Source organism: Pteropus medius, unplaced genomic scaffold (assembly GCF_902729225.1).
Source record: "Pteropus medius unplaced genomic scaffold, Ma_sr-lr_union100, whole genome shotgun sequence".
NCBI classification, from domain to species: domain Eukaryota; kingdom Metazoa; phylum Chordata; class Mammalia; order Chiroptera; family Pteropodidae; genus Pteropus; species Pteropus medius.
The window spans coordinates 30186485-30201910 of record NW_024352787.1 but is presented as its reverse complement, the minus strand read 5'-3'; the positions used below and the strand labels follow the sequence as shown (position 1 = coordinate 30201910).

General features: G+C 49.8%; 1 protein-coding gene across 7 annotated transcripts in view; it reads right to left on the bottom strand.

Moving 5' to 3' along the window:
• Positions 1 to 15426, bottom strand: part of RNF144A (ring finger protein 144A) — a 91251-nt gene that overhangs the window by 54982 nt on the left and 20843 nt on the right. For 3 of the 7 annotated variants that reach the window (XM_039849507.1, XM_039849509.1, XM_039849508.1), the window contains one exon: positions 11375 to 11560. The exons of 1 other annotated variant lie outside the window; for it this stretch is intronic. In XM_039849507.1, the coding sequence (XP_039705441.1) occupies positions 11375 to 11457 (83 nt within the window). In that variant the 5' untranslated portion in view covers positions 11458 to 11560. Of the gene's footprint in view, positions 1 to 3750; positions 3876 to 11374; positions 11561 to 15426 lie in introns of those variants that run through there. 3 more of the 7 variants (XM_039849514.1, XM_039849512.1, XM_039849516.1) reach the window with 3 other exon arrangements.

The window sequence follows — 15426 nt, the reverse complement described above, 5'->3', positions numbered from 1 at the left end:
TGACGCCAAACGTTCTACAATTCTACATCGACACTCATAGTGGCACAACCGTGAAGCGTGCAGGAGGAAAGGGACTTCTGGCCTTGCCCTAATAGGGCCTGGCATAGGGCCACTGACACCAGATAAACACATTTGATAATGAGACGCCCATGTCCCAGAGTTTCAAGTCACTGAGAAAAACATAGGACAAAGAGGTTTCTTTCAAAATATACATGCCATTGACCTTTTTTATTTTTATTGTTTAGTGAGGGGGGAGGGAGATTGGGAAGGATGCTGTGAGTCTCTTTATAAATGTTGAGATACTATAGAAGTTACGAATAAAATGAAATTATAGAATAAAAGCCTAGAATACCATGTTGATAACAACCAATTTTAAGACTGTGTCCTTCTTATATCTTTGTATAATGTACAAAAGGAAAAAAATAGAAGAAAACAAAGAAACAAAGATGATTTTTTTAAAGAAAATAGTATAAAAATAATTGGGAAAAAAAATCCAAATTTATTAAAGATCATAAGAAATAAATAAGTTAAATTTGATAGCCAAAAGAAAAAAAGGTTAAAATTTAATTTTAAAAAGACAGAGATTTACTTAAAACCATAAGATAGTGGAAAGATTAAAGGGTGGAGAAAGGTAACCCAAGAAAATGCCTGCCAAAAGAAAGTTTTTGTCAGACAAAAAAGGATTAAAGCAAAAAGCATAACTAGAGGAAAAGAAGGTAATTATATAACAAAAACAAAGTCCAATCCATTATGGAGCTATAATTCAATAATTCGAAGTTTGTGTCTATCAAATAGCTTCAAAATATAAAAAGAAAAATGATATAGTTATTGAAAAAAATGACAAATACACCATCAGTGAAGAAATTCACTACGCAGCTTAATATAGCAAACAGAAAATTAGCAAAAATCTAGAAGATATGAAAAGCACTATTAACGATCTGAATGGTCACTATAAATGTCAATCAACAAGCTGAGAATTCACAATCTTCTCAAAAATGCACAGAACATTTACAAAAGCTGACATTACACAGGAACATAAAAAATAACTTTGTAAATTTCGAATAACTGGTATCACATGGCTTGTGTACCCAGACATCAGTGATGAAAAGATTCTCTGGGTTCAGAAACTGTGAAAGACTGGTCAATAACTAGTGGGTTTATAAGAAAATACGGAACTTTGAAAATGGGTGGAACTAAAAAGTGAGAATATTATTTAACAAAAACTAGGAGATGCCATTAAAGCAGTGCTGAGAAGAAAACGCATAATCTTAAAAAAGACAAAGCGAATGAGCTGTCTCTAGCTTAAGAAGTAAGAAAAGCAACTGCAGAATTAACACAAAGCAAATATTTGGAAAGACCTATGATAGATAAAGACAAAAATAAATAAAACACACACAAAAAAGTTAAAATAAAGAGAGTCAAAACAATCAAAAGTATTTTTCTTTGAAAATAATAAGAAAACCAACACTCTCTGGTCAAGGAAGAAAAAAGATATGGCCTAAATAAACTATATTTGTAGTGAAACAGATAATAGAGATTGAAAACTAAATGAAAAATTTTATGATAAGTTTAACTTGAAATAAAGAACAATGACTATACTCCTAGAAAAATACAATTTAAGAAGACCGACTCACAAAGAAATAGGAGGTCAAATAATTTCACAAGCCTTGAAAAAACTGGACAGAAACCTTACAATAAGGAAATCACTAGGTTTTGATTTTAGCTGAGTACTACCAAAGTTTTAAGAGCAGATAAATCAAGCACAAAATCTTGCAAGGAACAGGGAAAAAAATAGGGGAAAAAATTTCTCTCTAAACCAGACAAAAGCAGTTAAAGGAAAAATACAGGCCAACCTCACTCATGAGTAAAGAAACAAAAATTTAAAACAAAATAAAAGCAAATAAAATCCAGATGTTCATCGGATGTGCATTGAGGAACGAAAAACAAAACATAAAGCAGACAAGTTACATTTATCCGAGGAGGAAAAGAAAGTTTTTACACTGGAAAAATCCATACTTTTAATATAATATAGTAAGAGGCAAACGAGAAACCAAATGGTCATCAAAGGCTGCTGCCTTCAGTAAGATGCAACAGGCATTTATGATTAAAAACATAAACCACAACTCTGCCAAAAAGATATGTAAAGGGACTTCCTTAACCTAATGAGGGTCATTTGAGGAAAAAAATGACAGCAGATATCATTTGTAATTAAATGAGAACATTCCTCATAAAAATCAGGAAGGAGGGAAGGGTACCTTCTATTGCTGCATCGACATTGTACGTTGGAGTCAGGTCGGCCCTAACTCAAACCGGAGAACAAGAAAAAAGACATATATGAGAAATGAATAGAAACAGGCAACACTTGACACTCACATCTGAACTTTTACATGGAGGAGGATCTACAGAAAAAAAGTTGCAAATACTACAGGTTTAGTAAAGTGGCCGAATGCAAGATCAATATGCAAACGTCAACTATACTTCTTATACTCCAGCAAGGATGCCACCATCGGGGGACAAACACACATACGCCATTCGTACCTGGGACCACAGAGGAGATGAGCGAGACCCACCTACAGAAGAGTGTCACGCTTTGCCAAAAGACACGTGTGAAGACAAGCAGATGGACAGTGACACAGCACTAAAGACAGAGGTCCACCACGGCAAGAAAAAAAAAGTCAGTTCTTTCTAAACTGACCTACAGGTTTAACGCGATCCCAGCAAATTCCCAAGAGGTTTGCCTGTTGTTTTTATCGTGGCTGTTGCTGTTTCATAAACTAACTGTACTATTTCTGTAAAGGGGCAGAAGCCCAAGAACAGGCAGACGTGGCCGATGAGAGAGGGAGAGGGGCTCCGACATCGCCACGCGGTGGACGGCTGCAGTGACCAGGAGCAGGCTGCGCGGACCCTGCACGCAACCCCTGGCGGGCTCCTGGGCCCTGCGGGGGAGGGGACAGCCTTCACGCCGTCCTCTGAAAGGACGTCTTCGTTTATTCTCTGTCCTACTGGAACCTTTTTGATTCTCTTAAAAAAAAAAAAAAAAATGACCACAAGCTTTGCTTCTACCTGAGCTAGGCCTCTCCTCGAAGCTTATGAAACATGGTTTTTTCCCATCTTGGCACACTGTATACACAAGACATCCTGTTTCTTGTTGATCCTCACATTCGGTCCACTTAGTCAGACCGTGGGGGAACCGCAGCGTGCTCTTCACCCCGATTTTTCAAAACCCTGTATTGCAGGCTTTCTTCGGGGGTCCTGGTGAAAAGAGTAGTGTCTCTGGCCTCCCCTTCAGCTGGCAGCACCGTGTTGAACTTGAATCGGGCAAAGAGGACCCGGAACAAAATTACAAAGTGCTGCGTGGTCACCTCGCAGGGCCTACACTTCCAGGCACAGACGCCCCGGAGACCGCTGGCACCTCTCCACTGCCCACAGCAACCCCACCCACGAATGGACGCCAGACGCTCCCACACTCTGCAAATAATTCAGCATATACGAGCAGTACACACGTACGGCCCCTCCCACAGCTGGGCACGGCTCCTGCTGGGGATCAAGACACCTTTAAAACTCACAAAGCTAACACCCCTTAAAGGGGTTCTTCTAAAACTCCAACATCCAGAGATGACCCCATCCCACTCCCAGCGACCTGCCCATCGGGGTCCCACGTGTTTTGCAATCAATCCTAAACAACGTTCTGAGCCAAGACGTCGCCCAAGACGCTCCAGCCCTCCCTGACTTCCTGGTGCTGAGACTCACCTCCTAGGCGTCCCGCCGAGACCTTGTCTACCAGGCAGAAAGGTCACACGAGATCTGGACCTGGGCCTCCTCATGTGCCGCATCTCCTACCATCACCTGTTGCACGGGTCTTCGTGTTCTCAGCTGGGCGATGGGAAGAGCAACCGCATCATGTCTGATGCTCCCAAGTGACTGCGATTAAAACCAAGCCCCTCTAAGGCTGTCCCGTCCTCTCTGAGCTGGGATAGAGGACACGCCCTGGCCAGATCCTCCAAATTCCTACAGCCCCTCCTTGTAATCAGAGCATCCCTCCTCCAGGAACAAACGTGCAGGGCCAGTGAAACGCCCAGCCCTCCTCCCTGCTGTGAGCCAAGGTGCTTCCGGTCACCGTTCTTCTGCCGTGGTTCCCAGGTTCATCATGTGTACACACACACATCATATACACACATGCATTGTCAATAATAAGGTTACTATTATTACACACAATAATAATATTATATCTTTACACACACACACTCCACACACATACATGTGGACACACACACAATAATAATATTAATCTAATTTAGTTCAAGAAGCCTCCGTTGTGCCCCTTTCCCCAGGGCCCAGAGCGGGCTGCAGCTGATCATTTCATTTGTTTTCCGTTCCTAACCAGTAACTAATATTTGAGTAACTAATAACCTAACTGTTTGCACGTAGGCATGTCTGATGCTCCCAAGTGACTTCCGGGCACATAGGAAGGCATTGCTGTCATTTCTATTTGACAATTAAAAAAAAAATCCAGGTTCTGAGAGTTCGCTGACTTTCCCACGCTCACCGGGGCAGGAAGTGGCAGACCTCGGTCCCCAACTGACTCCTGTCCCTCCGTGTGCCATCTGCAACACCACAGAGCCTCTCATTTGCTCTGTGAGGCCCAAAGCAGAGATTTATGTGCTGCTGGCTTGGCTGCAGACAAAATAACTTCTACAAGTGCAAAGGCCTTTAGCACATCATTCAGTTGCCATCTAAAACCTACATAAGAATTTTAAATAGTTGCAAAAGATATAATTTCTGGCATATTGAAAATAATGCCTTTTTTAAAGCCACAGCAGTTGAACAAAAAAAATGTGATTTCTTGTTATGTCACTTATTTTTCTAAATATGCACGAATAGCCAAAGCAATCCTGAGAAAGAAATACAAAGCTGAACACTTCCTAACTCCAAACGCTATTACAAAGCTACGGTTATCAAAACAGTGTGGTACTGGCATAAAACAGACACACAGACAGATCAATGAAAGATAATAGAGAGCCCAGAAATAAACTCATGTGTATATGGTCAATTAATTTTCAACAAAGGCACCAAGAATGCACACTGTGGCAAGGACGGTCCCTTCAATAAATGACGTTGGGAACACAGGACATCCACACGCAAAAGAATGAAACTGGACCCCTACCTTACACCACACATAAAAACCAACTCAAACTAGATTTCAAAGATTTGAATGTAAGACCTGAAACCATCAAAGTCCCAGAAGAAAACAGGGAGTAAGCTCCTCGACATGGTCTTGGCGACGAGTTTTTGAATGAAGACATCCAAAGCAAAGGCCTTAACAACAAGCAGGAAAAAGCTGGGCCACATCGAATGACAAAGCTTCTGCGCAGCAAAGGAAAACCCATCGACAGAACGAAAGGGCAGCCTCCGGAATGGAAGAAAGTGTCTGCGAACCACGTATCCAACAAGGGGTTCGCACCCGAAATATAGGAGGAACTCAAGCAATTCAACGTGTGTGTGTGTAAAATTAAAAATGGGTAAAGAACTTAAATAGATGTGTTTCAAAGAAGACGTACAGGTCCAACAAGCCCCTGAAAAGGCGCTCGCCGTCACTCATCGTCAGGGAAATGCAAACCAAGACCACGGTGAGACGCCACCGCACCCCTGTTATTAGGGCGTCTATTATCAAAAAACGAGAGAGAACAAATGCTGGCAGGATGCAGACAAAGGGGGTGCTCGTGCACTGCAGGTGCCCCAGTTTGCAGCCCCAAAATGTTAGAAACGAAACTGGCCTGTGACACAGCGAGCCCGCGTCTGCGTACTCACCCAAAGAAAACAAAACCGTTACTCAGAGAGAGGTCTGCGCCCCACGGTCCACGGCAGCATCATTCTCGACAGCTAAGGCGTGAATCCCCCCTCGGTGTCCACCGACAGACGAACGGATGAGGAAAATGTGGGACGTATAGTGATTATGAGCCAGCCTTTAGGAAGAAGGATTAGTCCCGCCATCTGCAACAATGTGGATGAAGCTCGAGGGCGTTATGCCAAGTGAAACGAGCCAGCGCGAGACAGATACTGATGCCATCGTTTACATGTGGACTCGCTGGACACTTTACATCACAATCTTATCTGTCGATGACACCTCAATAAAGCTCGAAAAGTAATAAAGAAGAGGTTAATAAAACTACTTAGCATTTCTCAGAAATAAAAATATTTAAACCGTTTTCTCCTGAAGTTTGGGGATCTGTAGGTAAATATCGCCTACGTTTATCAGACCCAGTTCGAGATCAGTTTTCTTCCAAGTCTTCATTTTCACGTGTGTACTGATTTTACCCCTTTGTTCTCCTAAGTACACAGATGAGCATGGATGGCGTTTTGTGACGATGAAACTCGGCTCTGAAGCTCTTCCACGGAGATGCCAAACACCACACAGAAACAAACAATCACCAGTTTCAGCGATCGGCTGACAATTTAATGGGGAGAAGGAACTTCTGGGAACCGCTGGGCCTGCAGGGGAGAGGCACGGGGATGCCAGGCGCCCAGGCCCCAATTCCTGGGAGCCGCTCAAGGGTGCTCATCACGCTCCCTCTCGGAAGGCATCCTGCTTCAACCGATAACGCAGAAAGCTCTCGAAACAAGGACTAATTTCAAGGCACCTTTCCATTTAAATATCTTAATGCGTGATTTTATCATAACGATGCTTCAATTACGCCTGTCCACATTATCTGCATATTTAGCTCATCCTAATAACTTGAGACAAAGACAGTTCACTGTCAAACCCATCAGCCAGGGACTGCCTTCCTATCAGAAAAAGTTTCACCTTATCTTTAAATTCTAATAAGTGTGTAGACAGATACTTGTTAAAAACACTGAGAAATGAATTATGGGACACGCTCATCAAACAGACTGTTAAAATCAGTACAGTCAGGATTAAAATGAGATTGAGGTAACTGAGGTACGTGGTTTATATTATAACAATTATAATGACCAGACACTGATGGTTTCCTCCCTGCTAGTTAATAAAACGATGCTAAATGTAGCTAAAAGCGTAAGTTATTACTGGAACTGTACGTGTAACAGGAGACATTTCTTGGACAAATGTGTGTGCGCATGTCTACGAAGCTCTGCCAGCCTTTGGCTACCACCGAAAAAGTACGATATGTTTTAAATCAGAGGGGAACGATGCTTTAATTTCGTGAAGCCGCATGATCTAAATTTTCCTTCCGACTCTTCACTGCTTTTCGTCTTCTCACCGGAATCACAGCACCGACTCGGCCCCAAACACGTTCGTTCGCTTTCGTAAAATCCTATCCCCGCCCTTCACAAAGATGAAGGGTTCCCCACCGGCCACGCCCCCGTCCAACGCCGGACATCAAGGGTCCAGCACGAGGAGCCTGAGGACTCTGTCCTGCCACGTGTTCCTCCCTCTCTCCGCGGCAGGCCCCAAACCTCGGTGCTGAGAGCGGGTGCTCGCACACGGCACCCACGTCGCGGCTCCTCGGTGTGGCTCTGTCCTGGGCCCGAGGTTTGGGAGCTGGGGTCCCACGCCCCACGCTTGTTCACATCAGTGGAAGAAAAACGTAAAAGCAGAAACCTGCCCCGTTTCCCGCTTCACCCCTCGCGGTCCTTGCACTGACAGATGCTCTGCTTCACCTGTCGGGAGAGTCCACGCTGCTTTGGGAAGAGGTCCTGTCTTGTCTGGGGCCTGCAGTGATCCTGCCGCTTGAATCTGTCACGTGGAAACACCGAGAACGGTCAGGGCAGGCTGGACGGCACTGCCCAGAGGACGGCACGCTTGTGCGAATGACCCACGGCTCCCGAAACGAGCAAAAACAAGGAACGAGAGGCTAAAGCACAGAGGAACTGAAGCGGATAAACGCAAAAGGCGGTCGTCACGATGAAGCGTAACAGAGCCGTCAGCCACCGCAGCTCCGAACCGCGTCTTCAAGAGCTTCCGTTTCTAAAACTACGCTTTACCACCCCGGCAGCTCTGAAGCCACGGGCATCGAGGCACGGGACTGACGTGTTGGTTCTAGTTAGTGTTTCGAACGACCTTTGCCTTAAAGCCTCACTAGCCAGGACCACAGTGGCGCTGGGCACGGCCGCCCCGGCTGCAGCGCTCCAGACGCCCGCTGTCCCCAGCGCTCAATCAAGGCCAAGGCCGAATTCAAGTTTCTTCACCGAAGAGCTTTCTCTCCCGATGACATTCTCCGCTCGAAGAAAGAAAGAAAACAAAACAATCTTTCAGATGTAGCTCCTTCAATCACAGAAGTGTGACTTGGGGTGGTTTTCGTTCCGTGAAGACGGTTTCTCTTTATAAATCCTAAACATTTCAAAATGTGTCTGCTTCTGCCGGAATGCCATTGGCTGGTATTTTGGCCTCTTCGGCATGAACCTTTGGTAACGATGAAGCCATGGCTCACTCCTGGGACCTTGCTGGAGACAGAGCCCCAGAGGGAATGTGGGGGGCGGTGGGCGCGGGCAGGCAGGTCGCAACGCACAGCCCCACGGGGCGGCACAGCGCGTTTCCGGGGCGCTTCGTGCCTTCCTGATACCTGAGGAGACTCTGCATCTCCCTGGACCGGTCGCTGTGCTCCAGGGAAAGGTGCGATAACCCTGAAACTTTTAGGTTAAGGTTAAAAAAACAAACAGCGCAGTGAGCTTCCGGGCCAGCGAAGAAGGGAGGGGCGGTCTCGAGGGCCCCGCCCCGCCACCGGGAGGGGCTGCGGACCGCCCTCCGCCTCAGCACACGCTGCGTCATCACAGGTCACACGAGCAAGGGGCTCCCGGGATGACCCGAGGGGATGACCCGAGGGGCGTATCGGTCACATCAGGAAATGGGCAGGGCTTCGGCAGGTTTCTCCAGCTGGCCTTCTGCAGTGCAGATGGCGACAAGCGAGGCAGTGTGACCAGGAGCTGGGCTCAGGGGAAGGCCCGCTGGAATTCGGGTTCCGGCAAATGCCGCAGGGCCGGGTCCGTGCACAGCCCCCTCCAGCTTCTTCCCCCAGTGTCCCTAACGGGACAGCACTGACCCCTGTCCTGCACCGCCAATGCGTCCACCGTCCAGCCCCCGCCCCCTCTCCCCGACATGCTTCCTCCTCATGTCACCTTCTAAATCCCCACGTGACCAGTGTCACCCCTTCCTGCATCCGCTGTCCCCTCGGCCACCCTCTTACTTTGCCCCGCTCTGCTCGGCCAAAGGAGAATTCAGTTCTTGACCTACTGTGTGCCTTCGACTCCGCAGCTGAGCTGTCTAGAGAACCACACTCACCCCGCTGCTTGGCCACGAGCTCCTAGTGCTGCCGGGGGACCCCTCCGTACCTCCCTTTCTAGGGACGTCTTCTTCCTTCGCTGTCCCCTAAAACTTCCAATCCACACCTCCCCCCCACTCCCCACAGCATCTCAGCCGGCAACTTCGTTCCCTATTTCACGAAGAAAACAGAAGCGATCAGAAGAAACTGCAGGCTGCTCCCGCGGGCGCCCAAGAACTCGGCACCCAAGAACTCGTCACGGTCCAACCCACCAGGAGCCCGTGTGCCCTCCCGCGACGCCACCGGGCACAAAGCCACCTCCTCCAACCCAGACGCCGACCTCGGCAGCCCCGCGTCCTCCTGGCCAGCTTCTCCTTCCCGCCAGCGTGTCGATTCACCGCTAACGCCGCCTCTAAACGCGAGTTCTCCTGGCCTTGTGCACCCCGCTGGACAGCGCCCCATCTGCTCCCCTTTGCCGCGAAGCTCCCACACGCCTGTCAGCAACCTCCGTCTCCGACGCCTCCCCTCCATCCTTCCCTCCAAACCCGCTCCGGTCAAAGCCACCAGAACCACATGGCATTGCACCGTTTTTACCAAAGCCACCGATGACCCGCAGGGCACTGACCTAAGAGGGAATTCCCGGTCCCCGTCTCGCCTGGCCCGCCGGCACAGTGACCACAGCTCCGCAGCCCGCCCACAAAGCATTTCAGGGGCTTCCGAGACGCCCCTCCCGCTCTGCTCATTCCATCTTGGCCTCACGAAGCTGGAATGTCCCGGACCCGACCCTTTCCCCTCCCTGGGATCCCCTCTGGTCTGACCTTTCAACACCAATCATCGGCCAAAGACCCTGCGGACACCTCCTGCTCGGACCGCCACCTTCCACTCTCCGGGCTGCATGTCACTGGCTACTCCGCAGCTCCATGTGGGGGTCATAGCACCTCAAACTCCACATGTCCAAAGCTAAACTCTGACCTCCTTCTGCACCCAAACCGTCCCCACCTGCGGTGACAGCTTCGTCCAGTCACGCGAACTAAAATCCTTGACGCCGTGACAGGCCGTCCCCTGCCTCTGCGGCCACGGCCGTGCCGCGGGGACCGTCAGCACCCATCCCGAACGCGCCCACACTCACCGCTTCCACGGCTACCGGCGGAGCAGCCTGTCCGCGCTGCTGCGGCAGGTTCCCCGAGGGGCCTCTGAGTGGCCTCCTGGGCCACCTTCTTTCCACTGGCAACACAGAGGCCGGAGCGAGCCCATCAAAATGGAACGCGGAGCCTGCCCGGCTCGGCCAGCGCCTGCACGCACATCCCGCCGTAGAACCTGGAACACCCCCAGTGGCCTGCGACGCATGGCTCGGTCAGGGGTCAGGTTCCTGCGACCGCCTGGCCCTGCCCGGGACTCCTGCTTCTGCTGGCCGGCCTCCGGCCACCCCGCCGCCGCGGCCCTCCGGCTGTACACAGACTGGGTCTGGGCCTCTGCGCCCACTCCCTTCCAGCTACGATACTCATGCTCGACACTAACGAGCCAGTTCCCACACGTCCTTAAATCCTTGTCCCAATGTCACCTCGGCAATGAAACCTCTGTGACCGCCTGTCCCAGCCCTCTCACGGGGTCTGCTTCTCCCTCCCTCCACAGCCCTGATGCCGGTAACAAAACATGTCCCTTCCCTCTCCACGCTGCCGACCACGCACGGTCGGTCCCTCCGTGCCTGTCCCCACGCCCGCCCCCCACTCACGCCCCGCCGGCCCAGAGCCTGTGTGAGAGCCGGGGCTGGTGCCGGGGGGCCCAGTGCGCCCTGAGTGGGAAGAGCTCCTGGCACTCTTGATGCACCCTTTGATCTTCCAAACATGCTAGCTGGCCTTCACGACGAGACTGGTAGCATCATGAGGTCACGAGACGCAGTACGTGAGGACCGTGTGGGAATCTCTGTGACGTGTTCAATACCGTAACGGTTAACATGCTGAGGACCCCCTAAAAATTCACTCAGAGGACGCGTACCAGGTGACCGCTTACGCGGCGTGACTTTGGTGGCACAGAAAAGCCACCCGGGCAGGCCCGTGGCCTTTCCCAGCAATGGCCTGCGAGTCCACTATGATGACGTAAAGGAGGGTTTTCGAGCCTTCGTTTTGCAAAGTCAAAGTTACCTCTCAGAAGCCCCGAGAGGAGGGGAGATCCGTCTTCTGGATGAATCCTGGTGTCCTGCTGTGCGGGGTGCGCTGGGGGGCATTCAGCTGGCTCTTCCCCTCCTGACGGGCTGCCGGATGCAGAGGTGGGAGGGGTCGCTGGCACCAGGGACCGGAGCGTATCGCACTCAGCGGGGTGCTCGGCACCTGGGACACAGAAGGACACAGGAGCTCAGAGTGCAGCAAGGGGGCATGGGCGGCAAAGTCCATCACACTGGTTTGAGGTCACACGGGGGCCGCTCAGATCCCCAAGCCAGGAGGCAGACTGCTGACAGAAGCACTAGAATCTTACCAGACCAGACGCTCGAAAAATATCACACACAGTTCACTGGGAAAGGAAGCGAATTTACTGTATAAATAACCTAATTTCGCCATGAAGTTAGTGGATAAATCCATCAACACAGAAAATTCTCAGATAACAAACTGTTTCCAGGTCCTCATTCTGTTCCCCGCTTTTTCCATCAAAGCCATTCGAGTCAGCCCAATGGAACTCCTACAAGAAGAGGTTTATGTCCACAGAGAAGCTTAAAAATAAAGCAAGCTTATGTTAGTTATAGCTCCCAGGGCTAAGAAAATAACCCGAAAATGTATAACAAAATAAACGACAATGGGACTGAACTGTTATACCGGAAGCTATTTAGTAAAAAGAAGGCAAAATGGAGGAATAAAGGAACACAAAAGACATAAGGCCCATAGGAAACAAACAGCAAAATGGCAGACGTTAACTCTCCCTTATCAGTAAGCAGGCTAAACAGTCTAAGCACACCAGTGGAAAGGCAGGAATCCGTAGACTAGGTAAGAAATACATATGCGGTTAGAAAAGACCCATTCAGAATGGCATCGAAAAGAATACAATGTATACAAATAAACTTAACAAAAGATGTACAAGATTTGTAAACCAAAAACCATGCAACATCGTTTCAAGAAATTGAAGACCGAAATACACACGAAGACATCCTGTGCTCGGACTGGAAGAACGAAGACGATATTGTCAAGACCACAGCACTGTCTGCGGATTCAATGCAATCTGTATTAAAATCCCAGCTTTGCGGAAATTTGCAGAAATTGACAAACTGATTCTAAAACTCACATAGAAATCCAAGGGGCTTTGAACGGCCAAAAGAAGCTTGCATAAGAAAAGCAGAGTTGGATGGAGTGAAACTTCCTGATGTCAAAAAACAGCAAAACCTAGTAATCAAGGCGGTGTGATACTGGCATCAGGACGGACATATAGACCAATGGATTAGAGCTAACGGTCCAGAAATAAACCTATGTGTTCACGGTTAATCAATTTTCAAAGAGCGTTATGACGATTCAAGGATAAATGATAGTCTATTCAACAAATGGCGCCGACAATCAAAAAATGACCTTATACCTTTCATAAAAATGAACTCAAAATGGATCGTCGACCTAAATGTAAAACTCTTAGACGAAAACGTAAGAGCAAATGCTTGTGGTCTTATATTGGGTACCAGTTTCTTCAACAGTTCACCAAAAGCACAAATAACAACAACAACAAAACAACAAACAAAGAAAACAGATACACTGGAAATCGTAAAACTGAAAAAGTTCGTGTGTTAAAAAACACCATCAATAAAGTAAAAAACAACCCACAGAACGGGAAAAATACACACAAATCATGAGGACCGTGTATCTGGACTACATAAAGAACACATACAACTCAACATCAAAAAGGCAACGCAAATTAAAAATGGGCAAAAGACTTGAATAGACATCTCTCCAAGGAAGACATTCAATGTCCAATAAGCGCACAGCAAATGCTCAGCGTGACCATTAAGTTAGGGAAACGCAAAGCAGAGCCGCAGGGAGCTGCCGCCTCACGCACTGGGGCACCCTGAGGTGGCCAGGATGCAAAGGTGGCCGTACCGGGGTCACCGTGAGCCCTTCTCCAAGGCCACCGGGACTGAGGAGTCACGCAGCTACCCTGGAAAATGGTCAGACAGCTCCTCCGAGAGTAGCCACAGAGCCACCCCGCACCCGGCGACTCCACGCCTGGGCGCACACCCAGGGGAACCGAAGCGGGCGCCCATGCTACCACCTGGGTGCGAACGCTCGCGGCAGCGTGGTTCAGAATCCAGAGTGGAGACGCCAAACGTCCACCGACTGGTGGACGTGTGAACAAAACGCAGCAGGACAGCAGAGCTGGCCCTCTGGAGGAAGGACGGCGGGCGCGCTGCCCCGCGGAGGAACGTCGAGCATGTCACGCTCCGTGAAGGGAGCCAGACACGGAGGGCCACATGTGGCACAAACCGCGTGTGTGACGTGTCCAAGCCCGGTAAATCCACAGAGACGGAAAGTAGGCGAGTGGCTCCCACGGGTGAGGGGCAGGGGGACAAGGAGACGCCACTGTGCACACAGGCCATCTAGGAAGCCGCTGAAAACGCTCGGCGATCAGATGGTGGCAGTGTTTCCAACCCATGAACCCACAGAAAACCGCCAAACGGTCACCTTGCAGGGCGACTTCAACACGACGAAAATTATATCACTTGAAACGATTACTTAGAAAGAAAGAGACTTATCAACTAAAAAAAAATAAACAGAAACCGTCAGGCAGGATAACCTGTCTTTCTTCTCCCAAGGACAGCTTCCGCTGCGGGGGCCACGCCAGCACCCGAACTGCCCTGAACGTTTTTCGGCGTCTCTGGCCACGGAGGGAAGAACAAAACCGATTTCGTCTTTCTTGTCCCATGATGGCAGAGCACCTGAGAGAAGCGACGCTTAGACCTGAGCAGACAGACACGAGATGCATCCAGCTGGACGAGCCCACTCGTCCCCCGGTAGCTCTCCCTCCCTCCCTGCTCTTACACGAGCATCCGCCTGAGAAAGTGAATTCTCTTGCAATGCACATGACAGGCTGCGCCAGTCTAAACCCTCAAGGTCAAAGCTGAGAGCCCTGACCTCGCCCAGCATCGCCTGGCACTGGTACTGGCTCTGGCTCGAGCCTGGAAAGCATCAAGACCCCAACTCCAGAAAACGCAGCGCCATTTTCTGCAAGTCTATTCTCTGCCTTCACCTGGCAACCAACCAGACCCTTCAACCAAGAGCGGTGCAGCACAGTCCCTTCCACTCAGGGCTTCTGCCGTGTTCCCAGGTAAGAGCCAGTAAACAGAATCATAATCTTCGGCAGGAAAGACGAGCTCTCTGCTCGGGGGTGCGGTGGCAGCAGGAGACGCTTTCAGCTGCACTGCGAGGGACCGTTACAGGGGCTGCAGTCAGAGCCCTCTGCCCAGGGGGCACGCGTGAGCCCGCGAGGCTTCCAGGCTGCTGGCAGGCTGCAGAGCCCCTGTCCCCACCGACAGGGAGCCCAGCACCGCGACGGGCCTGGATGAACGGGCTGCGGCCTTTCACCTGCTGGTTTTCCAGCCACCTGCTTCACGTGAGCCGCGGCCACCTCCGGCATCGGCTCACTTGTCCCCATACCGAGCCCTGCGCTTCGCAGAGCTCTGCTTACAAAGCTGCACGGACCGTGAGCGGCCGGTCCCCACCACGACACACACCCCCTCCCCCGGCTCTGCTATGTTTAGCGTGCGGTTTGGCAGGGCAGCGGGGACGCACAGACTGGGTTTTAGCAGAAACACGGATCGTGAATATTCACCCATGGATCAGCTTTCTCTCGCACGCCTGCCGCCTGCCGAGACACCGGGCAGGAGTGACAGGAAGATGGAGAGGATGCGGCCCCTCCCCCAGGGAGTTCAGGCTGTGCGGGAATCGTCACGCTCACACATTTTCCATTGATTGGGGAAAAAAAAAAAATACCGTTTGTCACTTGAAACCAAAGTATAAGACGAGGCTTCTCTTTTCACAAGAGTGTGCTCCTCTGGGAATTTTCCATTTCATTTGAATATAATTTAATTCACTCCATTATATGAACAGGGATGCTAAACAAAGTACGAACGAAAAACTCAAACGGCTGGAAAAACCTGAGAAAGCCAACCTGGTGCAAAAAGGCCCATCGAAGAAATTTCTTTTACCCCCTGTATATGCGTCAATAT